Below are 26,744 nucleotides of genomic sequence, written 5' to 3' on the forward strand. Positions count from 1 at the left end.
GGTTCCAGTGTATTCTCCACAAATCGTTCTCTTCCGTTAGTACGTCGTACACAGCTCGTCCATGACGATTCTTCACACGAGCAGTAATCCTTTTCTCATTTCCTGGGCGGTAGTCACGCACCCACACGAGTTCTTCCTTGTGCTACTATCCCTTCGTGTCCCATGATGACGATTGAACCCATTTTAACATTGCGCGTTCCTTCTTCTTAACCTGATTCAACCGGCGCCTTAGGAACACCTCCGCTGGAGAAAAATTTCCCGGCGTTGACGCGCATGGTGTTTGTCGAGAGCACTGCAAAAATTCTGGAAGTTTCTTCGACGTACCTCCCTCCTTTTTCTTCTGAAGGCTTCTTCTCAACGTGTCCACAAAGCGGTTCTACTTGACCATTTGATCGTGGATGGAACGGCGGCGAGCGAGCGTCCTCGATTCCTTGCTTGTCGCTGAATTCCTGGAACTCCTTCGCTGTAAACTGCGTCCCGTTGTCTGACACGATCATCCTGGGATTTCCGAATCGTGCGAACAACATTTTGAGTTCTCTCAAAGTTGCAGTGGTTGACGACGACGACATTTCGAAGACTTTTGGCCGACTACCACAAGGTACATTCAGTGGTCTCGCATAGTCGGTATGAATTCTGTTTTACTGTTTCTTCTCAGTGATCCAAGAATTGAGAGATGTCTTTTTAGGCATCTTCGCAGCTTCTTGACAGTTGCGGGAGTGGCGTACAGCTTCTTCGATGTCTTTGTTGATTTTCGTCCAGTACACATATCCTCGGGCGAGCACCTTCATTCTGGTCATTCCTGGATGTCCTTCATGCAGGGGCTTCAAAACTGCTTCTTGAAGTGAGGTTGACACGACGATTCTGTGGTCAAAACACAGATATCCGTTCTGCGCTGACAGTACGTGGCTCAGAGCATTCAAAGCCTTACGGTTGCTGATTTGTACTTTAGGCTTGCTTGGCCATCTTCCTTTTTGCAGCATCCATATGACCTGCGATACCTTTTAGTCCTTTGTGGACTTTTCTTCAAAAGCTTTCCTGGTTACGGGCAGTGCTTTCACAGCATCATTCTGAACGGCAAGAATGCCCTGTTCAATTTTGGTTATCACAACATCTTCTGTCTGGGCCGGTCTTGAAAAGATCAGGCATGAAAAGACGTCAGCTTGTCCAATCTGTCATTTTCTATTGATATTCGAGATCAAAGTCACATCCGAGAACTATTCACTTCCATCGTTGCATTCGATTCGCCATGTATACGAACGCCATTCTCTTTGGTTCGAAAATTTGTAGCAACAGCTTGTGATCCGTGAGAAGCTTGAATCGGTGTCCATATATGTAACGGTGTAACCTCCGAACAGCGAATATCAGAGCGAGTCCTTCTTTCTCAATCTGACCGCAGTTCTTTTCTGCAGCGTGAGAATTCGGCTTGCGTTACATCTTCATCGGTGATCCGTCTCCAGTCTTGACTGGCATGATACAGGGTTCCAAGGCTGCAGGTTTGAGCTTCTTCCACGTTCAATGTGATACCAATGTGATATCTGCGCCTGTGTCAAAGCGTAGAGAACGTCCTCTGATACTGACATCGAGGTAGGTTTGAGCGTTCTCAGCAGTGAAGGTGACAACATTCTTGCACTGGCTTCCCTTGCGACGGTAAAATCGTCTTCCTGGGTTTTGTCGCAACTTCTGCCCAGTGTTGGAGGGGAGAAGCGGACATGTGCTTCTCCAGTGCGATCCTCCACAATTGGAACACTTCACATTCTTTTTCTGCACGACATGAACATCATGTGAAGAAAAAGAATAGCATGACTTCCTTTCATACTTGTGTTGTCCATCTTCAATGCGGTGAAATTTGCACATCCAGCAACGAGGTCTTCTATCGTCAACGGCGCATCTTCTGCATGCGTATCTAGTCGACTGAGCATTCCGAGACAAACTTCACGGAGCGATGAATCTTGAAGTTCTGCTACGAACTGTAGCGTCTTCAGTGCTGTGTAGTCTAGCTCCTTCAGTCGGGCTACCTCGTCCATCCCCTTGATGGTGTTAGCGTAAATTCAAATGGCACACAACTGGCCGTCAACGGCAGCCAGTTTATCTGAGACACTCGTACTGACTACTCACTTCTCGAATCAACGTCTTCCTGGACGAAACACCCTTTCCAGATTCGCGACTGTCGTATCGAAGTCGATCTCGTGCGGTTGCTCCGGAAGGATGTCATCAGCGCGCCTGCAATATGCGTCCTCCTCCAGCTTAATGACGATCAAATCGCGCTTCTTGCTGTCCGGCAAGGCTGTCTCTGATGGCAGGGCCGTACCTCTTATACCAATAGGCGAATGTGTGACCTACCTCTCCGTCAGACACGAACATCTACATGTCTTTACTCACCTGGTTGTACTTATCCTTGCTGATTCCCTGGACGGCGGTCTTTTGAGTGAGTGCAAAGGTGATGAGCACCGTCTCCACTTCTTCATGTTGAAAAAATCTGTCCAACCATTGCTGAATGAAGGTTCCAGAGCTGCGACTCCGAAGACTTATCTTCGTTCCCTATCGGCATCCTTAAGCCTTCTGACAAACTCGTTCTTCTTTCTTCTTGATCCTTGATCGCCAGTTCTTGTGTCCGCGAGACGGGCAGTGAAGTTGGTTCATCGAGCCACGAAAATAGGAATAAAACTAAAACAAGTGTACCAAACAGTGCTACGTACATTTCGCGAGTGTATAAGAACCTCTCAACACAGTGAAATTACATACTATGGCAAGTGCACAATAGATACACGACAACATCTACTAACATAGTTAACATGTTTATTGCTCCAAGACAAACGTTCATCTAAAACTCATAAAACCAGAAACGTGGAGCTTGTTCATGGGTTTTAGATTTACATCTAGGACATAGTAATAGAAAAAAGTCTTCAGATTTCGGAGGAAAGCCTGGTGCGGTAGCGCCAGGAAAGAAGGGGTTGCAGGAATCATCCGAAACGGAAAAGACGATCTGTGCTCATAATGCACGTACGCTTGCATCGAAAGCAGCCATTGTACATTTGGTGATGCGAGCCAAAAAGGCTAAACATGACGACATCGGACCGACCGAGACGAGACGACGCCGCCCACTAAACGCCGTACACGAAACGAGAACTGTTCTTAGGAACGTACAACAGAAGAAGAGTTGGAGGAGGCGGTGCCCCAGTCAGCACGTGTATAGCAATAAAAATCGGCTGTTTCGAACAACTAACGACCCAAATAGGATGCTTACGGAAGAGAAGATGCAGATCTGTGCTAGTTTTAACCGTATTCGTCGCTCACACTCCAACATCGCACTAGGAAGAAGTCAAACCTTTTTTTTTATGGACCTAGACAAGTTCTACGGAGAAGACAATATCTTCTACAACGTCACTCTTAGCGACTTCAACGTCAAAATTGGTCCCAGAAGGACGCCTGAAGAACATCGCATTGGAACTTAATGCCTTCAATGGAACGGCCCCGGAGAGAGGCTTCCGAGTTTATCACGACGACCAAAACCATCTATGGAAACTCGCAATTCCAGAAGCCCTCTTCCCTGCGCTGGACGTAGGAGTAACCCGGTGCGGCACTGCAATGAAATTGTCCACATCATCGTCAGTAAATGTTCTGCCTGACGGATGTAGCTGTTGTGCCAAAGTTTTATGCGGGATCGGACCATCGCCTCCTCTGAGGAAAATTTTTCTTTACAATTCCGCTTCCTGCACGATCGATCGGAGGTTCGAATCCGCCCCAATGGACAACGTTCGTAAACCTCAAACAATTCTGAATTCGCGTGAACGTGGTGGCACATCCGAAGCGCATTGATCAACGCCAGACAATTTATCCTTTATTCCTTAAGGAGAGAAGAGAAAGCCACCAAGTTCAGAGAGCAAACTATCACTAGCTGGGATTTCTCCGCTACGCTAGCCTTCTTGGAAAGATACCGCAATGGACAACATCTAGGAATAATACGACAATCGTCTCGTTGAACACATTCACGGCTACGTGGAGGAGGCTTAGAGTTTCAAACCATCGAGAGACGCATGTCTCCACAAACTCTTGATCTAAGACGGCAGCCTGGAGCAGCACGAGCCGCATGCAGCTAAGAATTCACGTCCGAGCTTCCAAATAGGCAATAAAAGAAGACCTTAAGAGGGAAGAGCAGAAGTGTTCGCTGATGGAATACAGGCGCATTCGCTATGCCCGTCAAAACTTCGTCAATCGCAATACAAAGATGTCTGCTTTTCGGAACTCAAATGGAACAGCGATTGCATTGAGAAGGGGAACGGAGATGACCATCCACGACTTCTATTCTGATCTTTTCGACAGCCACGTCCACTTGCCTTCTCACCATCTGAGAGCAGGTTCATTCCACATGTTCTCCCGTCCGAAGTATGACATGCTATCATGTCGATAAAAAATCGTACAGCATCCGTTCCCGATAAGATAAGATCTGAACATTTGAAGAATCCTCCGCCACCTCTTATAAATACTATCGAGGCTTTTTACGCGTTAAGTGTCGGAATGCAAAGTTCCTAAACAGTGGCAGAACAGCCAGACTGCGCTTTTGCATAAGAGAGATCAACATGACGTCGGCAACTAGGGGCAATTAGGTGGGGTGGACATTTAACAACAACCTTTGAAACAGATCCGTGAGCGACTGGGTTCCACGCGATATAAAGCGCACTACAGGAGGACCACCGGGCCGAAGGTCAGGGTTCTTCACGAAGTCTTTCAAAAAAAAAAAGCTTTCATTTTTTTTTGTGCCCAACGCGAAAGGAAAAACCAGTAGGCGATTCTGGCATGCAATCAGAGCAAACGGAAAAATTACTAGCACTTTATTTATTATTGGGGCGGGTGTGGCACAGTCAGTTAGAGGTTTGTTGTAGCCACACGATCGAGGGTTCGAAACTGCCTTGGTGCAACTGAAATCAAGCCCTCCATCCCTCCGAGGTCGATAAATTGGTACCGGACTTGTGTGAGAGAATAAAAACACTGACTTGATCATCGGCTGGCCCCCGCAAGTCTTTGTATAGGCCGACACCCGTTCCAAAACTTCAACGATTACGAATTGCAGTAAAACGCGTTGGCGCATCCCAAGTGGATTGATACGCCAGTGACTTTATTCTTTTTTTATTTATTATTTGAGACCAGTTGGAACATCAACCGCAGTCAAAGTGATAAAGGTGATCGGAAATCTTCAGCCACATGATCAAAGTGATATTGATATTCCGCGTGCCTACTGACTTCCCGAGACGTTCAGCTTACGCGGCAGCCACAACCGAATCAACACCGAAAGGTTTTCCACAGCTGTTAGCGGACTGTTAGCTGTAGGAATGCTGTGTAGGGAGCTGCTGCTCGACGACAAGGCGATCGACGCCGAAATCTACACACGGCAACTCCGCGACCTGACCACCACAATTCGAGTAAAGCGACCGAGACCTGGTGCCGTTCATCTCCTCCACCACAACGCGCTGCCGGATCTCGTTTCAGCCACTCGCCGCCGACTTGAGGTCTCAGTTTGGAAAGCGGTGTCTCACCCACCCTATTGTCCGACCCTCGCCCCATGAAACCACCACTTGTTTCCGTCCCGTAAGCATTTCCTAGAGCAAAAACTGTTCAATTTTTTATAGGCATCATTCCACGAATCTGGGGTGGTACGGATTTCAGGTGGAGTATTCGCATACAGGATCGTAGATTATGGAGAGGTGGGTGATTCCGTTCATTTCTTGCTAATTGGCGTAAAAAAACGGTCCGGAAGATGCGGCGTGTGTACGCGGCTGACGCGCTCCAATCGAACTCATTGTAGGAAGTAGCGCGTCAGAACGCTCGAAGTCGTATCTTCCGGGCCGTTTTTTACGGCAATTAGGAAGAAATGGACGGAATCACCCCCCTCTCTTTAATCTACGATCCCGTATACGAATAATTCACCTGAAATGCGTACCACCTCAGATTCGTGGGGTGATGCCTTTAACTAACCTCAAATCTGCTGTTGAGTATTTTATTGAGCCTCAACCACCATCTTCTCGTTCTAGAGAATTGCAACCCATCCAGAGGGATGTAACATTGTGATATATACTCATGGAGGTTGATGGCATGGTTAATGCATCAGCGGATTATCATCAATGTTTGATTAAGAAGCTAGGATGTTGTAAAAGGTATACGTGTGTAAAAAAAAATAAGTAGTCAACCTAGTATCTGTACAACCAGAAAGTTTATGTATTCTAGCGAAGTAAACAGTATTTGAAGATGAATAACAACGTTGCTGTGCATTGATAGAAAGTACTCGTCCATTCCCTAAGAAACTCTTAAATTCCACAGCTGCATGCATTGTTTGAACGTGTGAAAAGCGCTTCTGCTAGTGCATATAAATACACACTTTAGATACATAAATCTGCATTTTATGGATCCTCGGCAGAACACTATCACAAAACGCCGCACACACAAATCAATTACATAGAATCAATAGGGCAGGTGAAACATTTCTTTGACTATCGCGTAGCGTAGTTGCCCCTGCGAACATTGTACCTGCTATCGAATTTCGGGATATGTCCCATGGCTAGGTCATTTTTCCTTCATGGCACGAGGACTTAGAAACAGGACTCATATTTAAACTTCGAAGTATCTACAAACTTAGACAACGTCCGTGAACTCTTTCAAACATCCCGCGAAATCAGTGCAGCAGCTAGGGAGTTTGGCCATCGCTGGAGAGGTGTGCTCTCGAGAAAAGAAGACGCTTTCAAGTGATTCGTTTGCTTGCTGCAGGTACAGTGTGATCAACAAAAGAAATTATGTATGTAAGATCTTTATCTGCTTTATGAAGCACAGAGTTTTATTTAGAACAATTTATTGAATACCCTAGGTGTCTGATAGGAACGCGAGTGTTGCATCTTTAACCCAAAAATGCAATAACTACATAAGAACAACTGCAGACAACCGTATTAACTAGTTGTTTGTACCGGGACTGTAACATTTTCTAAAGCTATAAAGATAGAATCTGATCTTTCAAAAAGGAGATTACTCGGTGTACGAAATTTCACTCAATTCAGATGTCAAGAGTCGTCGTCCGAGGTTAAACGGTCCTTAAAGATAGAGACAAAGCGTCTGAGGTTAAACGGTCCTTTGGGATGCGTCAACGCGGTCACTCTAATAAAGAATCGTTTGAGTGAACGTTTTTAGGTTTTATGAACGACTGTATTTCTATGAATGTATGAGGTCTACACAATAACTTTTGGCACACAGGTAATGTATCAAGTTGATGTTGTTATCCTTCCAAACAAATCTAGTACAGATTCATCGGCTCCGGATGGATGAAAGGCTCGACTGGCTCAGGGCGGTTTCGAACCATCAACCATGCAGTTGCGGCGAAACTTATTATCCTCACTACACTACACTCGCCCTACTTAAAGAATTAAGATTACACTGCACTGAATATGTGCAATCAGTTAAACGCTTCGACTAGGGCAAGGCAAAGAGAGGAGAGATTGTGTGTTAAGCTAGGAAAGAGTGCATTGTGGCAGAAGCGTCGCGCGCATTGAACACATCCGGCACCGAGCATGTCCGAATGTCTGCATTCCGTAACTTGAAAGAGAGCAAATTTTGATATAAAAGCTTGGTTAGAACAATTAGCCTTTTAGATGATGTATAAATATGCAAAGGCGTAGATGGCAGGGGTGGATTCGCTTTGGGGGAGAGGGGGGGGGGGGGGGGGACGTCCCACTTTCATGCGACCTCGATGCTGACCTGCGCTGTCATCGACTTGATTATGTTCAGGAAATGTGCCTGCTGCCTTCGCTACGCGAGCGTTGCTGTTCAAGGAACTAAAAACAACGATCCAGGGTTATAATCCACTAAATACTTTAAGGAGTAATGCACATGCATCAATCATTAACATAACACCATAAGGTAAGAATAGATGTGAGCAAAACAAAATATGTAATTTTCGACAAACTCACCACAGTTCTGCCTTTTCATCAAAAATCCATTCCCTTGACATATCCGATAAAGTGTAGTTAGGATAGCTACGCTGCTTGACTTCGTTCTGAGAACCAGACATCATCTATGATTGTGAATTGTACTTCGGAGTGAGAGAGAAGAGGATTTATACAAAGCAGTACAATCAAAGGCAGCGTGTCATGAAATCCTTGATGTTTGAATCTCTCGTGGACAAACAGTGTGGTAACTGCTTTAGTTCCTACGAGGTACATTAGAACGCACCGTCCTTGGACACGCATCGTGTCCTCGCCCGAGCGCTCGCAAATCAACGAGGTCTAAGCTAAAGTTGAGCCAAAAGTTACAAAATGGGGTGGGACGGCTCCCGCGGCGTCGAAATACTTCTCACTTCCTTCAGCGAACACTTCTGCTCTTCCCTCTTAAGGTCTTCTTTTATTGCCTCTTTGGAAGCTCGGACGTGACAGGTGAATTATTCGTATACGGGATCGTAGATTAAAGAGAGGGGGGTGATTCCGTCCATTTCTTCCTAATTGCCGTAAAAAACGGCCCGGAAGATACGACTTCGAGCGTTCTGACGCGCTACTTCCTACAATGAGTTCGATTGGAGCGCGTCAGCCGCGTACACACGCCGCATCTTCCGGACCGTTTTTTTACGCCAATTAGCAAGAAATGAACGGAATCACCCACCTCTCCATAATCTACGATCCTGTATGCGAATACTCCACCTGAAATCCGTACCACCCCAGATTCGTGGAATGATGCCTATAAAAAATTGAACAGTTTTTGCTCTAGGAAATGCTTACGGGACGGAAACAAGTGGTGGTTTCATGGGGCGAGGGTCGGACAATAGGGTGGGTGAGACACCGCTTTCCAAACTGAGACCTCAAGTCGGCGGCGAGTGGCTGAAACGAGATCCGGCAGCGCGTTGTGGTGGAGGAGATGAACGGCACCAGGTCTCGGTCGCTTTACTCGAATTGTGGTGGTCAGGTCGCGGAGTTGCCGTGTGTAGATTTCGGCGTCGATCGCCTTGTCGTCGAGCAGCAGCTCCCTACACAGCATTCCTACAGCTAACAGTCCGCTAACAGCTGTGGAAAACCTTTCGGTGTTGATTCGGTTGTGGCTGCCGCGTAAGCTGAACGTCTCGGGAAGTCAGTAGGCACGCGGAATATCAATATCACTTTGATCATGTGGCTGAAGATTTCCGATCACCTTTATCACTTTGACTGCGGTTGATGTTCCAACTGGTCTCAAATAATAAATAAAAAAAGAATAAAGTCACTGGCGTATCAATCCACTTGGGATGCGCCAACGCGTTTTACTGCAATTCGTAATCGTTGAAGTTTTGGAACGGGTGTCGGCCTATACAAAGACTTGCGGGGGCCAGCCGATGATCAAGTCAGTGTTTTTATTCTCTCACACAAGTCCGGTACCAATTTATCGACCTCGGAGGGATGGAGGGCTTGATTTCAACTTGTTGATAGTCGAATTTAAGCAACAGCCAAGATTGTTAACAAATTTATTACGGCTAACGTTTCGGCGTTGTCGCCTTCGTCAGAGCCTGGAAAGTAAGAACATTTGCAATATATCCTCTCAAATGCCTCACCCAGAACAAGTCATCATTCCCTAGGATATTACACCCGGAAACAAAAACCAAAAAAGCCCAAATCGTTGTGCCTACCTTAGTAGCCGCGTTGCCGTGATGTTAGCGGATATCCGCGTGGTGCTATCGCTCCGCTGATACTAATTAGGATGCGACCCGCATATGACCCCGTAGATCAAACCCGCAAAGGTCTTGATACAGAGCCAGCTCGTTGGTCACGGCTAAGCACTCTTCCTTTCTATTCATTTTTGGACCTTTTGCATTTATCCAAAACGCTTCTAAAGTTCTGCGAGCTATAATTTCGGGTTCGTACGATAGAATTGTGACAGCTACGCAGAAAGGAACGTTTTCATGACATTGTCTGCGGTGAACTCCGAGGGGAGTTGCTGCATTCGATTGTTTCATCCCCCTTAGATGTTCTTTAATGCGAATACAAAGGGGGCGCCCTGTTTCGCCAATGTATTGGTCCCCACATGTTTTGCACGAAATTAGATAGACTACACCAGAGACCATGCAGTCCCCTTCCTTCCCGAATGGGCATATTACACAGTCTGGAGTGAGACAGAAGCGGTCGTACATTCTGTTTCGAACTAGTTGTTTTTTGAGATTTGTTGGAGGTATTTCCACAACTCTCACTTGGTCCTCGAGACCGCATTTCACCAGACTAGCCCGTATAGCTTTACTCAGGTCGTCGGTTATGAAGGGCAGGCAGAAATTGATCTTATTCGACTCAACCCGTGTGGCATATTCTTGCTGCGCACCAAGATCTGGCCTACGTGCTACATTACCAATGTAACCGTTAGAATTCGCGATGCGTTGCGCTAGGTTGATCGCATCGATCCGCTCCTGGACATCTGATGTCACCCTTACGGCTGTCCTTCCCGCAATCATACAAAGTCGTGTCGTGAACAGTCGTGAATAAATGCTGGAATCTCTTCTTCCTGGGAATCGTGAGATGACGAAGATCATCTGTTCAATATGGATTGACGAAAGGATATCTGGCTCGAGGAGATACGCTATTATAATTCTCTCTACAAGATATCCGTAACGGAACCCAGAAATTACAGAGGAATATCATTGCTGCGTGTACAAGGTTTTGGAACGGATCATCCCGGATCGACTAATCCGACATCGCGAAGAAACCACCCGTGACGAGCAAGCCGGCTTTCACCCTGGTCGATCAATGGCTGGTCGAGTTTTTATTGTGAGGAGAGTGGCTGAAGTGTTCGGTATTCGAAGCCTCTATAGTTAGCTTTGTCGGACTTCGAAGCCGCTCTCGAAATTCTTCACCGCGTCTGTCTTCTCAATGTGCTTCGCGCCGATGGAATTCCACGAAAATTTGTACGCTTAATAATTGACATGAATAGAAAAACAACTGCCTCGGTTCAAATACCAGCTGGATGTAGTATACCGCTCGAAGTGGAAACTGGAGTGAGACAAGGGCCGTGAAGGCCAGCCTACGGACTGCGACTCTGCCCTTTATAAATGCAAGCAGATGTGAGTCTCAGACCCTCCGCAATTCGCCCCCTCATTATGTACGGATCCAAAACTTGGGCAGCACTCTCTGCAGTGATGAAAAGGCTTGAATGCACGGAAAGTGAGCTGCTTAGACGGCTGGTCGGCTACTCTTGGCCTAGAGTATGCACAATGGACGGCGCTGTTGGCGGTGATGGAAAAGCTCGACAGCATGGAGTGAAAGCTGTGATGTACTGACGGATGGCACGTGGAAAACGTCAACATCTTGCCCAACCTTCTGAAGTAGTCACGGAGAACTGTCTTCGCTTCTTTGCTCAAATTATGAGGAGACCATATGATCGTCTTATTCAAGTTGTCTTGAGTATGCCTCTAGATCCTAGTTAAAAAAGGCCCCCTAGTCGTAAAAGATAGTTCTGCACGGAGATGGCGAAGGAAGATCTGAGGACACTTGGCGTTGACAGGCAGTTCACTCGAGACGTAAACCTCCGCCGATTATGGACTAGTGAAGGCTGGATAGTTTCTGTGCGAGCCCTAGCTGAAGATCGAACATAATGGTCCCGGATATGTTTAAGGACGACACACTCCGGCGAAGATGCGGATAACCGCATTAGGCAGTAACACTCGCCCTCGGATTAAGTCAGGTAAGTCGTCTCAGATTAGGTTAAGGCAGCCACTATCTACTTGGAAGCTTTAAGGATCTCTAATGTTTGCTTAAAATAGAATTGTTCACCAATAAACTTACAAGAATGAAAAAACAACTTCTAAACAACAACTATTCCCAAAACGTCATTTATGCTACTATTTTCAAGTATTTGTATAAAAATAAAGCTATTGTCTACAAGTACATACTGGTAGATAACACTGAGTCCATTGGTAAATTTGTAAAGGATATAATCCCTGCGCGGGTGCAACGCAGCCGATAAATTGTTAATTGCGGCTGTACTATCATTAGAGTACTCAAGTCCGCCTCGGTGCCAATTTTCATCATCATCTATCCCTATAGGGTCGATCATCTGGTATTAGCTTTTCTGGTAGGGAGAGAGCACCAACTTATTACATTCGGTAGCCTTGTGGTTTATTATATATACAGAAAATGCATTTCTGGACCTCTATCTATTTATACGCACAAATTTGCACAACTATAACGGACTGATTCACTTCAGAAGCCCGATCCATACTTGATCTTCACAATCAATAATAAGAAACTTATACATTATTTCTTTGCCTTCTACGGTCGTGATTGCGCTCCAATGCTACTTTCAGCTCCTTCATCTAGCTGCATACTGAATATCACAATTGCTAAAATACGACTTTCGAAGTTCACGTTTTGACGATCACTTCCACGTTCAACGTGATACCAACGTGATCCGCCTGTGTCAAAGCGTAGAGAACGTCCTCTGATATTGACATCGAGGTAGGTTTGAGCGTTCTCAGCAGTGAAGGTGACAACATTCTTGCACTGGCTTCCCTTGCGACGGTAAAATCGTCTTCCTGGGTTTTTTTCGCAACTTCTGTCCAGTGTTGGAGGAGAGAACATCTTCTCCAGTGCGGTCCTCCACAATTGAAGCACTTCACATGCTCATTTCTTTCATTTTCTTTTTGATCTTATTTCTTGTAGTATTTCATTCTTAGTTTTTGTGTACTCCTAATCATTTGAATTTGTTTTTACTACTAATTTTCTTTCGTACTTGTACCCCTCCATTACTCTGGAGCCCTACAGGAGGTTAATCTAAAGTGGATCGTCTAGGTAGAGGCGAAACGATTCAGTTTATCAACTTTCCCCTTCGTCTTGTTTGTTTGGGATGTTTTCAATTGTCACCCCTACAGTGACTCGACTATCTGCTTGTTGTGCGCAACCAGTTAACGACACGGATTACTACAGACCATGATTGCGTCATCACCAGTTGCATACGTGAGAATGGAAGTAGTACGCACAATCCATTCGAACGAATCACGTGGACATACAAAATCTGCGCCCATCCCGAAAAATCCTCGGTGAAATAGTGTGTGGAGACGCGGAGGGCAAAGTAATTTCGCTTTTCCCTTCCTATTTCGCCCTTCTTCCACCCGTACTCTCTCGCCATAGCAGTACAATAGTGTTTGGGTGTCGGACAAAACGTTTTTGACGTGACAACAAGCCGACCAGCATGTGGACAAATTGCGATGCTACCTTTTATTTGAAGTGTGTGCGTCCCAAAAAGAATTACAAGCCAGAGTCAGTTGCGCCGTTTCCACGAAGCATTTTGGAAATTCCACGCCCCACACAATTAGTCATGATTTGTTTCTCGGACCTCCTCACCTTCCGATGCATTAGACGAACCACTAATATTGCAGCAATTCTGCACTATACAATGCGGTCCAAATGATCCAAAACGAATAATGGACTGAAAAGAAGTCTACGGAGCGGCCGCTTTTTGGGTAAAATGTAGTTGGGGTGGGGGACTTGGAACGACTGAAGAGCTTCCAAGCAAGGCCAGCTAGCCATTCGTTGCCTCAGAAGTTCTTTAATTCACGTAGAAGGTGGCAATATGTGCAAGTGTGTTAGCAGTCAAATGAGTCTCATTGTGGACAAACGAAGAAAGCAAAAAAAGCGGGTAAAATTTATTAGGAGGGCACTCTGACGCACCCTAATCGAACTACTTTCCTACTGTATCTGGAGTGACCATTTGAAGAGAATCGTGGCGGGAACTTCGATTGTGCTAGTACTGCACCTGCACTCAAAGCGCGAAAAAGTTCACGGAGCACAATTGAGTAGCTGAGTCAGTCGAGGCCCTAAAACCTAAGCCTCAGTCTTAGAGGATCCACACTATGTAGGTTGAAGCTAGTAAGTAAAAATGAACACAGGGCTGGAACTAGTAAACTAGAACTAGTTTAACTTTACCAAACCTTCTAAACAAGGAAAGAAATGTAGTTGTGGCGGCCACTCAGTGGCGCTCTTACTTCTGGACGATCTGTCTTCATTTTTCTCTCCGTAACTTTAGTTTACATGTCATAGATCCTCTAAGACTGATGCTTAGGTCTTAGGGCCCCGACCGATTTAGTTATTTACTTCCAGAAACATAGGCCCCACTGAGTGGCCATCCCCCAGCTTCGTTTTACTCCGAACAAGCTTACGAGAAATAAATAACTAATTCATATCATGTGTTACTTCCAAAGAAAAAAAAGAACCGAAAATTAATTCCGTAGCAATCCACGATCACTAAACATGCATACAATAACTTTTATTCACACATTTTCGATCTGCATTCGCAAGTTAGTGGCCCTAAAAAAGGCCGTTGGGTTAGCCTTTATGAAGGCTGTTCACATTCGTCTGCTTCGCGATTTTAACTGGACTTCCGCAGTTGGAGCAAAGTCGCTCCTTCCATAGCAATCAACGATCAGCGAGCCATTTGCCGAGTTCTTCCATCGACTTCGATGCAAGCTCCGGCCAAGTGGTAATCAGTAATCTGAGTTAAGTCACGAAGAGTCAGCAAGTTAGAGGGACCCAATACAGGCATCACCCCACGAATCTGAGGTGGCATGGATTTCAGGTGGAGTATTCGTATACGGCATAGTAGACTATGGAGAGGGGGGTGATTCCGTCCATTTCTTCCTAATTGCCGTAAAAAACGGCCCGGAAGATGCGGCGCGTGCACACGGCTGGCGCACTCCAATCGAACTCGTTGTAGAAAATAGCACGCTGGAACGCTCGAAACCGTATCTTCCAAGCCGTTTTTTTACGGCAATTAGGAAGAAATGGATGGAATCACCCTTCTCTCCATAATCTACGATCCCGTATACGAATACTCCACCTGAAATCCGTACCACGTCAGACTCGTGGAGTGATGCCTTTAAGCAAATGGAATGATTTAACGACGAGAACGGTTAACGTGTTCTATGGTCGACTTTGCGCCTGTTGTGCTCCACTGCCTTTTTCGCGCTCTGAGTGCAGGTACAGTACTGGCACAGTCGAAGTTCCCGCCACGATTCTCTTCAACCAGTCACTCCGAATACAGTAGGAAAGTAGTTCGATTAGGGTGCGTCAGAGTGCCCCCAACTAAATTTTACCCGCTTTTTTTGCTGTCTTCGTTTAATCAGAATGAGACTCATTTGACTGTTAACACACTTGCACATATTTTCACCTTCACGTGAATTAGAAAACTTCTGAGAGCAATGGCTAGCTGGCCTTGCTTGGAATCTCTTCAGTCGTTCCAAGTCCTACATCTGAATCTTCAGCTTTATCTTTGGGAGTACGTACTAGGCCTTGGTAACACATCTTGCAAATATGAAGTGTGAAGTTGCGACTTCGTCTTCTTCCAAGCAGTTTAGTCGTGACTGCGGTTAAAAAAAGCTCGGAAAGTTGCACTGTACTGTGTAATTCATTTTACCCTTAAGGATGACTTGGCTCATAATGTGCTGCTCATAATTTTGAGACATGGGGCTCTTTATACGAGTATGATTACTACTTCTCGCGATGGCTCTGCTCGCACTAAATTCAATTGGGCATTTGACTGTACTCCCCGGGCACGAGCTGTGTAACTTGCACAGTTATGTGGCGACACTTACACAAATATTGCAAAATGGTGCTGTCGTTCAGCACACTGCCAAAGCCCAACCTGAATACATCAAATGCCTATAGGAAGCATGAAATCTGTGGCAATAAATCTGCTCCGAAACGCTGAACTCCCGGGTAATCAGGTCACTCGGTGTTGACAGTGAGTTCATGTCAAGTCTCGCAGGCTGTCGAACAGTGACAAAAGAACGGATTCTGTACGACCTCTCGCTTTGGATGGAAATTAGGCAGAGCTTTGCTCAGAGACGTCCTGCCTCGGCGAAGAAGTGGAAAGCCGTGTCAGGCGATAACACCTGCGATTAAGTCAAGTAAGTGAAGTTCAGACATGCCTCCACTTCGAGAAAAATGGTGCCCTCAGGTGCTTTCTCTGATACCTCTCGCTTTTCTTATATTTTCTCACCGTATAGGAGAACATCACACTATGTCGGGAATACACTGAAAAGGATTTAAGACGATTCTTATTTGACAAACGCTTAATGCTGTACTCTGCCCTTAACACAATAAAATTTGTTAGCGATCGATTTCATGAAGTATGCAAGCCATCCTAGGGTAATGCACAAAGTTACCAACAAAGGGTAGCAGCCGAATTACTCTTACTTCATAATCTTCCAGTCAGATCTTGTTTATTGTGATATACATAACTGCAAAGTAGGTGTTAAGCGAACTTTGACGCTTATCCTAAGCATGCATTCTTTGAAGCAGAGAATTAAAGCATCATAATACTCAATCCTGCCAAATTATGATCAAGATGCAAATATAACACGATTTCACAGAAATGGAATCGAGTATGAACGCTACAGATAATTTGACAATTTTACAAATAACAAATAAGCTGCACATATTCAAAAAAAGCGGAAAGTTCAATTCTGCTTATGGACCTACCTCTAGAACAAATTTCTACGACCTATATACATATATATAGATATATATACACATATATATACATACATGTACATATGTATACACATGTACATATATATACATATATATATATATATATATATATATATATATATATATGCAGAAATACGCAGAAACTAAAATAAAACGACCTATATATAAATAAATAAATATATATATATATATATAAAACTTATGAACACAAGGTTTGCAAGCATGCAAAGCAGCTAACATCTTTAGAAAACATTTATTCTCAGCGGAGATATCGAGTAGAAGAAAGAAGAAAGCTTCCTCATTTACTAAAGTATAGGAGATGCGTTTAATGTGCAGAAATAATGTAGCTAGCACACATTTCAAAATTTGTAGCAGAGCAAACTTTACCACAACGAAATAAGGATGACAACTAATACTATGTGCGTATGATCGATTTGGGGAGTTTTCATTTTGACAAAGGAACCCAAAATTCATGCTTATATAATTTAGGAGAGAAAAGGTATGTCTGGCAGTTAAGTACGAAGGACAACACAGAGGATCACACAGCAAATAGGAAATGATGACGCAGAACTAAAATAAGACGAATCTCCCGACGCAAGCTTAGAAGGAATCAAACTATGACTGAATAGGGGAAGAAGTACATCTTGCATAAGTAAAGAACAACAAATGTTACAGTGGTACTACCTGGCGTTGATCCTTCGCAATCTGATGCAATGAGGATTTCGATCGTCGCATATCTTCAATTTCTTCCTTGTAACGGTCAAACATTCCTTTCGGAAAATCAATTCCTGTAGATGCCACAGATATCGTTCTATTGTTAGCAGAGCAACTTATTGGTGGTTGAGAAACATCACTTGATCTGGTGAAATTTTGAGCAGATTGGATATTCGTATCTCGGTGTATAACGGCATTCACATCAGAAGGACGCGTAGTCGCACGGTTCTCCAGATACCAATTAGGTACTGTTAGTTTCTCAGTAGATTTCCGGAAACGCATTCCATGGTCGCAAACATGTGACGTTTTCAATAAAGAATCACCTAACGTCTTTTGCAGTTCATTCTCCGGTGGTGCACTTTCCTCTCGAGTTCTGAAATTTTTCGCTGTCTTAGAGAGAATTTACTACGAAGCAAGAGTTAACGAGTCACACCTGAGAGGTGTGATATTTCCTGCTGAATCACTTTGATCACATAGACACTACAATCGTACACTTTACAATACAACCTATAGTGTTCTGCATCTGTAGTGTACGGTTTGTCCTTATTGCCAATGTACATAATAGTTCTGATCTCATGCTCCAATGAGGGAAAAGGTTGCAATGTGCATGCATCATTTTTTTCCTCATGCAAACCCTATCTATTACACAATTATCAACCAGTGCACGGTAACTACTATCAAAATGCAATATGCATTTTCGACAGCCGTGCAGTCACGTATTTGATAAGGAACAACAGCATAAAACGCATTTTATCTTGAATCATGTTCAGTGAGCAAGCAAGAAAATGAAGGAGCAGCTACGAGGACGGACCAGCATTTGCATACATCATAGATACATTATATATGACCTATACTAGGCTGGACAGAAAGTTTTTTCACCATTTTTCATTTTCTCCCTTTATTTTTTTACTCTTGTAGGGTAAAAAAACATTCTACAAGAATATCATCATTGACGTGAAGAGGGGGTCCGAAAAGGTGATACAATCTCACCCAAAATATTCACAGCCACCCTCGAGAACGCAATGCGAAATTTTGAATGGGACGACATGGGAGTGAAGGTTGATGGTCGGCAGCTACACCATTTGGGCTTTGCTGATGACATCGTACTGATAACACATAGCATCAGCCAAGTGGAACGAATGCTGACCGAATTCGACGAAACATGTGGATGCATCGGTCTTCAGCTGTATCTGCAAAAGACGATGTTCATGCGGAACGGATGGGTCTCGAATACCCCTTTCACGCTCAACGGAACGAACATATCCGAATGCTCCAGCTACGTTTATCTGGGTCAGGAACTGAACATGATGAACGACCTGACCCCCAAGCTGGGCAGGAGGAGACGAGTGGCTTGGGGAGCGTATAAGAGCATCGAGGATGTGGTGAAGAAGACTAGGAACACCCGGCTCCGTGCTCACCTCTTCAACACCACCGTACTTCCTGCTTTGATCTATGCTTCGGAAACCTGGGCATTTCGCAAGCAGGAAGAAAATGCGGTGAGCGTCATTGAACGCGCAACTGAGAGAGTGATGCTAGGAGTATCCCGTTTCACGCAAGTGAGGGACGGGATTCGAAGTTCTCTCCTACGTCAGCGATCGAAGATTAGAGACGCCGCCGCGTTTGCTAAGGAAAGTAAAATAAGGTGGGCCGCCGGACACGTGATGCGCTTTAATGACAACCGTTGGACCAGAGCCGTGAGCGACTGAGTTCCCCGCGATATTAAGCGCACTACAGGAAGACCGCCTACCCGATGGTCAGATTTCTTCACGAAGTCCTTCAAAGAAAATTATGATGCTCTTCGTGTCCCACGCGAGAGGAGGAACCACTGGGCTACTCTGGTACGCGATCGGGACAAATGGAAGAATTACTGGCTCCCGCTCGACCAGTTCGAAGATCAATGGGAGTCAAGATGATCAAGGTGATTTTTTTACTCAGCTGACAGCAGAAACTAATAAATAATATAGTCAACATCATATTAGGCGCGCGTAATTAATTTCGGAAACGGACCGCACACATCAAATTGCTATAACTCAGCTTAAACACAAAGAATTGATAATAAATTTAAGCATTTAGTATAAAAGCCGAGATTAGAGAAATCAACAAAATCATGGAAAACACTTTCAACATTGTCTGAATTAGTGAACTGTTGCTGTGGATCAGGAGTTTGAGAAAAGTGATCGGTTTAGGAAGGGGGAACGGTAAAGAGGGTCCCGGCGGATTCTCCGCGAATGCCTCCGATACATAACGTGCCCAGTGGATATGCCGGCGGATTCGCGGGCGGATACGAAGAGGTCACGCTCCAGTCGTTCATGAAGACGCAGACAACCGTCTTAGATGTTCTTCTAGCCACATAGACGCAGAAAACTGCGGAGTTACAAGAAAATATGCAAAGAAGAGTGGTATGGGCTGTCGAAATCACCGAATAAGTCAAAGAATAACAGGGTTTGATAGAAGTATAGGGCATTTTGTATGGTGTCTTAATAAAGAAAGGGAGTGAGTTTGTCTTTATATCACCTTCAGAAAGTCTAGAAATCTTACCAAATTTGAACTCTGTTCCTTCGTGTTGAACCTTCAACAGCAGCAACTATACGCCCCGCAACTTTATGTCCAAAATTTGCAGTTATACCAGGTAATCTCCGCCCACATCTTCGCAAGACTTAAATGATTAGAACTAAACAGTACTTATTATGTTTGTTGCAGGATGAACCCAGTTCAAACAATCCTTGCATACAAGCTCCCAATTTGTAAAACGAGAACAGGATGCAACAACAAAGACAGAAAACCCATCTTCTCTGTTTGAAGGGGAAACTGATGTAAGCCAAAAGGGAAAACATCGTGTTATCATATTGTTGTACATAACATTCCAGGTTCAAGGACGAAGTGCTATACCTTCCATCGTTTCAATAAAGCGAAATAGGAGCATACGATAATATCCTGGCTTGGGATGCAGGAAGCAAAACAGAAAAGTACACATCAGTTCCGGTGAGTAGATACTCATCACTTGCACCCACAAAGCAAGTGATGTATAATTTCAGGTGAGGAACAATATTTTCTACGGGGACCCGTGTAGCGTAGAACACAACTGCTTTCCTAAGCGACAAGAAGGCAAAACCAAACGAGTGCCTACCAGATACTCTTTCTTTTCTTCGTCCCGTTTGTACAAACTCCGTTATTCAACCTTTAAGAGCTGAGTTGTATGCTGACGAACAACGCCAGCTACGAGAAAGATATTCAGCAAAGATGAGGCCATTTCTACATTTAACTCCTTAACCAAATCCCTGTAGTTGACCACCATCACCAACAAAGTCAAACTGCGAGTCTACCTATCCGCAATTCGCCTCGTCATAATGTACTGATCGAAGACTTGGGCAGCTCCATCTATGGTGATGGAGAGACCTGATTGCGCCGAAAAGAAGCTGTTTAGACGGCTACATGGCTACTTTTGCCTCAGGGTATGCCACAATGAAGATACTTATGCGGAAATTGGTGTCGTATACCGGCGGATGACACATGGAAGGCATCTACATCTTGCCTCGCCATCGAAAGTGAGTACAGAAAATCGTCTTCGCTTCTTTGGTCTAATATTAAGGAGACCGGCGGATCACCTTGTTCAACGAGTTCTGAGGAGTTTGGAGACGTAAGGTTTTGCAGGCTATGGAACATAGAATAGATTGATTCTATGCACCCTCTTGCTGAATATCAACACGGTTGGGCAGAGCCATGTTCAAGGGCGACAAACGAAGATGCAGGGAATTGCGTCAGTGGATAATATCAGTCAGCCGATCAAATCAACAAGTCATAATCAGTAGTCAGAATTCCAGCTTTTAAGTACCGATCCTGCATGCAACCACTATGCACGGGAACGTTGCTACGTACAGGACTATCTTGAACGACGTTGAAAGAAGTGATTGGACCCGCCAGAAGACTTCGAATTGTCTTCGATTTTGAAAACGTACGAAACATTAGTTGCAAAATATGGATAAGGCAAAAAAGTAATTAATATCAATCCTTTCAAGCAGATATACGTGACTAAGGGGGAGTGCAGTGTAGTGGTTAGAGGTTCTGTTCCCTGCACGATCGATCGGAGGTTCGAATCCACCCTAGTGCTCACAAAGCCTTTCATCCCTCCAGGGTCGATAAATTGGTTCCAGACTTATCTGGGAGGATAAAAACACTGACTTGATCCGTCGGCTAGCCACCGGAAGTCATTGTATATAGGCCAGTTACACGTTCGTTAACCTCAAACGATTGAAGTGAACGTGGGGGCGCATCCCAAGGGGACTGATTAACGCCAGACTCTTTATCCTCTATACGCGATGCCAGAGAGGCAATCCCGGATGTTCACGTGGAAAGATGTATAATTCATGTGGCACAATCTTGGAATCGCAAAGCCGACGAGCTTGAAGTTAGGCAATTCGTGAAGGGACCAACGCAAGACAGCGTTGTAAAAGTGGGGTGGGGGACTATAAAAGCTGTCATATTTTTACCAGAAGAACTTTTACCAGAAGAGTTGCCGCGCTAACTACTCTACCGGTGACGCGTTCCATGTTGCTTATGATCTTTGTAAAAAACGTTTAACGGTGTTTTAAAGGGAATGTAGTGCAAATGGAAGATCCAGGAGTTCCGCAAGACAGCTGTGGCATAACACAAGTTTCTGTTCATCTCATATATCTCCACTAATAAAAAAAAAACCGATTTTATTTATACATTTAGCAAAATACGATAAGATGTTGGGTAGGGAATTTTGCCCATCGTTTGAGAAATTATTGCAGTGCCCACAGGTACTGAACGTGGAGACTCTTGAAATGCTGCCACACATAAAAGAAGTATAATGTTCTGCATTTCTACTTCCACTTTCAATATCACGATATCAGATATTAGAACCCCCGATTCACCCGACCTCTTCGGGGAAAACCGACTGCGACAGGAAACGAACTATGGTGAGGGAATTTAAATGAATGGCTTTCACGCAATATAACGACGCTAACGATGAATAACTTTTGCCGCCAAATGCCCGCTATGTGACCAAAAAAAACTATTTAGACAAATGCTTTGTCAAATATATGTGTTTATATAGAGTACATCTCACATATTCTAAGATCTGCTTGCACGTTTTATACAACAAAACTTTGTATAATTTTTTAACTCCTTTCTACAGCGTTTTATCGCTTCGCCTCTATCTATTCTCTGTATAAAATCAATATGAGAAATTAGGCGTATTAGTGTCGAACAGACACCTACTACGTACCTTCAAGATGCGCTTTCAGGTGCATGTCTGCAAGGCATGCTAGAAGTGCATAGAAGGTGAACAATGAAGAATTATAGCACAACACTGATAAGTGGAACATTTTTTTAAACATCTCTTCTATTCGGTTTCCATTTAGCAATTCAAAACAGGTTAATAAACACTTTCACCCACATTTCTATACAGCATATCATTTATATGAACTTCCTTCGCTTATAAAAATTCACAACTAATTTATTCAAAGTTTCAAGCAACTTCTACCACCATGCACTTTCCATTTTTCTTCGTCAAAAAAAAGCCCATGGTAAGAGCTGCGAACGCGAAGAAAAAAAACGGATCGTAAAAGCAGCGCAAGAGTTGCGACCAGGCTACTGCGGCGATTATGACGCTGTCAGAAGCAGCCCAGTGCAATAATCGTCACCCGTTAGCATCCTAGGCATAAGGGGAGTGCAAAGGGATGTAAAGGTGTTCCGGCGGATTTTCGAGCATGCCCGATCATGCACCGCAATCAGCGATGATGCGTATCCTAAAAAAGATTCACCTTCGTTGTCACCTAAATAGCTGACTCTGCTCACCTACCACTAATCATACAATGCATCACCAGCTAGGATATAATACACGAGCTACTACATGATTTTGGAGGATCAGACACATCCACTGGAATTTTGTGATGTGATGTTTGTAATCGTGTCAGAAAAAGCCAAGAAAAATCTCACGTGAAACATGAAATAAGGATGTATCTCACAGCCTCTAATTACATATATGAAAATTTACGTTAAAAACGGAACATTCCAGCTTTCAAGAGTAACGGAGATGAGGATAATCGTTATTCCGCAAGTTCTAGGCTTTCTTTATAGCCTTATTCACTTCCACATAAAGGGGCCTTCTGAATCTCTGGCCTCTTGGAAATTACAAGGTGAAAGAGTGGACTTGATAAGATTTCTAGACTTCATAAGGTAAGATTTAGACAAAACTCGCACCCGTCCTCTCATTAGAATATCACACAAAATGGGCTGTACTTTTGGTGTACTTTTAACTACATTGTTCTTCAACCTATTCGGTAATTTCGACAATTTTGCCTCAACGAGATCATGCCTCTAGCAATTATAGTCTCGTCCAGCTGACTATAATCGATCAGCGGCCGAATGACCATCATGCTCACAACTGTAAATGTAGTATGACTATCATCCTACATATCTGTACAAAACCATGCTCAGTCATTTTTCGGAGTAAAATAGTAAGGAAAAACTTGAAATCCCATACGAGATTTCATCTGGTATTCTCAAAAATAGACAATCTGCGTTGTAGGCATACTGGTGGCTGAAGGATGTTGACTGTTCAAGTCCTTAGCAGCAGTAACGGATGACACCTCAAAGTAAACTGTCCAAAAATGTATTCTATGTCTGACAACATAAATGATCTATTACTGTAAAAGAAGAATGAGAACCAGAGAACGTACCATACTACCATTTCGATCCGCCTTGTATTTATGATCAAATCTAATCTGTACTATTCACTTTATTCTTAGCCTGAACAACAAATCTAGACTTTTCTTTATTACAGCTTTAAATCACACCTCAGTTAGTTTTGGTGCTGATTAGATGCTCAGCGGTTCACTAATGATTTCAGCAACTGAGCGTCCATGTCAATATGTATGGTGGCAAACATCTTGCAATAACATTTAGAAGTTAATCGGCTGGTAGCCAATCCGTCGCATGCAGGTGATCAAGGTTATAATCGCAGAGGGACGTTGTCTCATTGGGCAGCTAACCACTTGGCTGCTTCACCGCTTTGTGGAGTCAACAGCGAAATGAAAGACAGTCTCGGAGGAGCACCGAGTAGGAGTTAGAGATGACTGTGTCATTGCCGATAAGCAGCTGTCACCACAGCATATCGTGCGAACAAACCAGCGGTAAAACAAAGCTTCGGAGCTACTCTGATTCCGTTACTATAGTGAAGCGACGCTTCACTGTTGCTGACAGGTACTGTCATGATTGGTGATCACCACCATCAACGCCAAATGGCTAAACTCATTACAAACTGTTAGAAGACTCCGCTTTTCATTTTCTATTGGAGAAGCTAAGTTCTAGAATGGAAAAACGTCCTTCTTTAACGTTATATTGTTCTAGAAAAGTCTTATAATAAATTAAGAATTATTCAAGTACAAGGCGAAAGGGGTTGGTCCAGAACGAAGAACATGCAATTGTATGGAGGTGTAGAAGAACTTTTTGCTCAAAGTGATAATCATACGAAATCATAGTTTATCTTAAGGGCGGTTGTAGGGGCTGCAGAACTTCATGATGATCGAAAACTTCCTCAGCAACGTGGTCCTCAGAATCAGTCACATAGCTATCAGAAACGAATCGACTTTTAAAAGCTATATTTGAACAAGGAAATGTTGTCAGTAATTGTCGAAGAAACGAGTACGCAGAGGAAGGCAAAACTTAAATTTAACACGTAGGCCGCTGGAATCAAAATCTTGGTCGGATTATTTTTAATGAATAGAAAGGTCATTTTTGCATTGAATGTTACTAAAGAATGCACAAAAAGTATGATTTGCAATATAACGTATGAATTTGTCACTTGTTTTCCAAATATGGAAACGTTTTTCCAGGCCCATGTTGTGTGTAATATTATTCAAAGATAATAAACCAATTAAGTACAACAAACTTGTGAAAAATTGGGAATTCATGAAAAATAACCCCTGGAAAGCGTGCTGTTCAGCGCTGAGCCGGATTGTCCCACGCGACCAAAAACGCACGGCTCACCGTTGAGTTGTCGTCAAAGGGTTTAGGAAACTTTTTGCCAGCATTTCTTGTAGCTATCCCTCTCAACAGGTGCTCATTTGAGTTTATCTTGCATTTGGGCCTTGAATCGGCCTTTCCATTACAGCTACGGATTTTCGCTTGCATCTTCGTAACGTATTGACTGGAATGCTTCGGAATGTTATCTTGCTGCAATGTATAGCCAAGGTAAAATGTTTTATGAGCATTGTTCGGTAAATTGTTATAATGCCATCACATTTTGGTAAATGAACAAATTCAACTAATGGTTCTACACGGAATAAAACCATAATGGCAGCAGTATTTTATTCAAAAGCAACGGGAATGCTGAGGATTGACAATCATTTTCGGGTCCTTCTTTACTTATTTTTTTCATAGAAGAATGAGAGCAAAATGAAACGCGACTAATTCTTGATCCTTACATTCGTGAATTCCTGTGATTTCCGACTTCGTAGTTACAGCAAATAATAGCCAAAGGAGAGAAGACGCTTCACCGACAAAACATTGAATGATGCTAGAAAACAAACTCCAGTCCCCAGTAACCCAATCAAATAGAAGTTAAGATCTTCATTCGCGACACTGAACAAACATATACTCTGTAGTAGTCTCTTTTCAACAACCACTTGTAAACGAACAAAACATTCCGGGTATTAGTTACTGACTCAAATCTACAGAGATGAATGAATCCTTACCACGATAACCCACTTGCTTTTAATCACACCTAAAGAGAAAAAAAAAACGTTCCTGGTTCTCAACAGCTAATATGGCATATCTTCTCGTCCATTCGGATGTGATAAAAATCCTTTATATCCTTTAAAGTTATAATTCAGATTATATTGTCAACACGATTTCCGACCAATCCTTCCCCCTAGCTGCATTCATACTGTAATCTCCCACAAGGTGATTAGTCAATTGAAAGAATAAAGTTGGAACGCCTCCTTCCTTCTGGTCTGAGTTTTGTTGATCTCATTTATAGTCATCATACTATGAAACTAACTATGCTGGGATCTATCCAAGAAAAGATAGGGTTATAGGTGAACATCACGAGTATGAGTGCGATTACGCTCAATTTCTCCTAATTGTCCAGAAATGGGCACGGAAAACTCCCTTGGCAGTCGAGTACTTCTATGAAGCACCTGCCAACGTGTCATGTATGCGAGGCATGCATTCCGTGGCTGCTGTCGTTCTCTCTTCCGCTCTTTGTCAGACACGGCGCGTACTCCCATAGGTGACACATTGTCAGGTGTCCCGTACGAAAACTCTATCGGCAGGGCGTTTTTCGACGAAGTTTTTTTTTCAGGATAATTAGGGGGATTGAGCGTGGTCAGACATGCGATAGTCGGAGCCGGTGCTCCGGCCCCCCTCACTTTTGGACGGTGGGCGAAGGGACCCCCTTCACTTGAGCTGCACCCACGGTCACCACGAGAAAAAAGAAAAAAAAGGTAGACAGTTTAACATGTTGAGAGATGTAAGAAAGTAGAATATTTCCATTGCAAGTACTCTCTTCAACGTAAGAAGCAAATGGACGACGGAGCA

General features: G+C 43.8%; 9 protein-coding genes across 11 annotated transcripts in view; 4 read left to right on the plus strand and 5 right to left on the minus strand.

The window, feature by feature from the left end:
• Window positions 1-206: 206 nt before the first annotated feature.
• RB195_023282 (uncharacterized protein) lies at window positions 207-569 on the minus strand (the record flags this gene model as incomplete). The annotated part of the gene is made up of 1 exon (XM_064210654.1): window positions 207-569. The coding sequence occupies one exon, from the start codon at window positions 567-569 to the stop codon at window positions 207-209; it is 363 nt and encodes a 120-aa protein (XP_064066535.1).
• A 69-nt stretch (window positions 570-638) lies between these two features.
• RB195_023283 (uncharacterized protein) lies at window positions 639-980 on the minus strand (the record flags this gene model as incomplete). The annotated part of the gene is made up of 1 exon (XM_013436626.2): window positions 639-980. The coding sequence occupies one exon, from the start codon at window positions 978-980 to the stop codon at window positions 639-641; it is 342 nt and encodes a 113-aa protein (XP_013292080.2).
• Window positions 981-1,600: 620 nt separating this feature from the next.
• Window positions 1,601-26,744, minus strand: part of RB195_023284 (uncharacterized protein) — a gene marked incomplete at both ends in the record, with an annotated part of 58,683 nt that continues 33,539 nt past the window's right edge. The window contains 8 exons of one of the 3 annotated variants that reach the window (XM_064210655.1): window positions 1,601-1,761; window positions 1,817-2,027; window positions 2,380-2,490; window positions 5,434-5,594; window positions 7,735-7,811; window positions 7,947-8,032; window positions 17,151-17,254; window positions 17,321-17,553. In XM_064210655.1, coding sequence (XP_064066536.1) covers window positions 1,601-1,761; window positions 1,817-2,027; window positions 2,380-2,490; window positions 5,434-5,594; window positions 7,735-7,811; window positions 7,947-8,032; window positions 17,151-17,254; window positions 17,321-17,553 — 1,144 coding nt within the window. Of the gene's footprint in view, window positions 1,762-1,816; window positions 2,028-2,147; window positions 2,244-2,379; window positions 2,491-5,433; window positions 5,595-7,734; window positions 7,812-7,946; window positions 8,033-8,808; window positions 9,004-17,135; window positions 17,255-17,320; window positions 17,554-26,744 lie in introns of those variants that run through there. The other 2 variants (XM_064210656.1, XM_064210657.1) reach the window with 2 other exon arrangements.
• Window positions 2,248-3,452, plus strand: RB195_023285 (uncharacterized protein; the record flags this gene model as incomplete). Its single annotated transcript, XM_064210659.1, has 2 exons — window positions 2,248-2,425; window positions 2,908-3,452. The coding sequence occupies 2 exons, from the start codon at window positions 2,248-2,250 to the stop codon at window positions 3,450-3,452; spliced, it is 723 nt and encodes a 240-aa protein (XP_064066538.1).
• Window positions 5,328-5,561, plus strand: RB195_023286 (uncharacterized protein; the record flags this gene model as incomplete). The annotated part of the gene is made up of 1 exon (XM_064210660.1): window positions 5,328-5,561. One exon carries the CDS (start codon window positions 5,328-5,330, stop codon window positions 5,559-5,561), a length of 234 nt encoding a protein of 77 aa, XP_064066539.1.
• On the minus strand, window positions 9,689-10,513 carry RB195_023287 (uncharacterized protein; the record flags this gene model as incomplete). Its single annotated transcript, XM_064210661.1, has 1 exon — window positions 9,689-10,513. The coding sequence occupies one exon, from the start codon at window positions 10,511-10,513 to the stop codon at window positions 9,689-9,691; it is 825 nt and encodes a 274-aa protein (XP_064066540.1).
• RB195_023288 (uncharacterized protein) lies at window positions 11,030-11,257 on the plus strand (the record flags this gene model as incomplete). The annotated part of the gene is made up of 1 exon (XM_064210662.1): window positions 11,030-11,257. One exon carries the CDS (start codon window positions 11,030-11,032, stop codon window positions 11,255-11,257), a length of 228 nt encoding a protein of 75 aa, XP_064066541.1.
• On the minus strand, window positions 12,249-12,557 carry RB195_023289 (uncharacterized protein; the record flags this gene model as incomplete). Its single annotated transcript, XM_064210663.1, has 1 exon — window positions 12,249-12,557. The coding sequence occupies one exon, from the start codon at window positions 12,555-12,557 to the stop codon at window positions 12,249-12,251; it is 309 nt and encodes a 102-aa protein (XP_064066542.1).
• On the plus strand, window positions 18,203-18,886 carry RB195_023290 (uncharacterized protein; the record flags this gene model as incomplete). The annotated part of the gene is made up of 1 exon (XM_064210664.1): window positions 18,203-18,886. The coding sequence occupies one exon, from the start codon at window positions 18,203-18,205 to the stop codon at window positions 18,884-18,886; it is 684 nt and encodes a 227-aa protein (XP_064066544.1).

The sequence above is a fragment of the Necator americanus genome, chromosome X (assembly GCF_031761385.1).
Source record: "Necator americanus strain Aroian chromosome X, whole genome shotgun sequence".
NCBI classification, from domain to species: domain Eukaryota; kingdom Metazoa; phylum Nematoda; class Chromadorea; order Rhabditida; family Ancylostomatidae; genus Necator; species Necator americanus.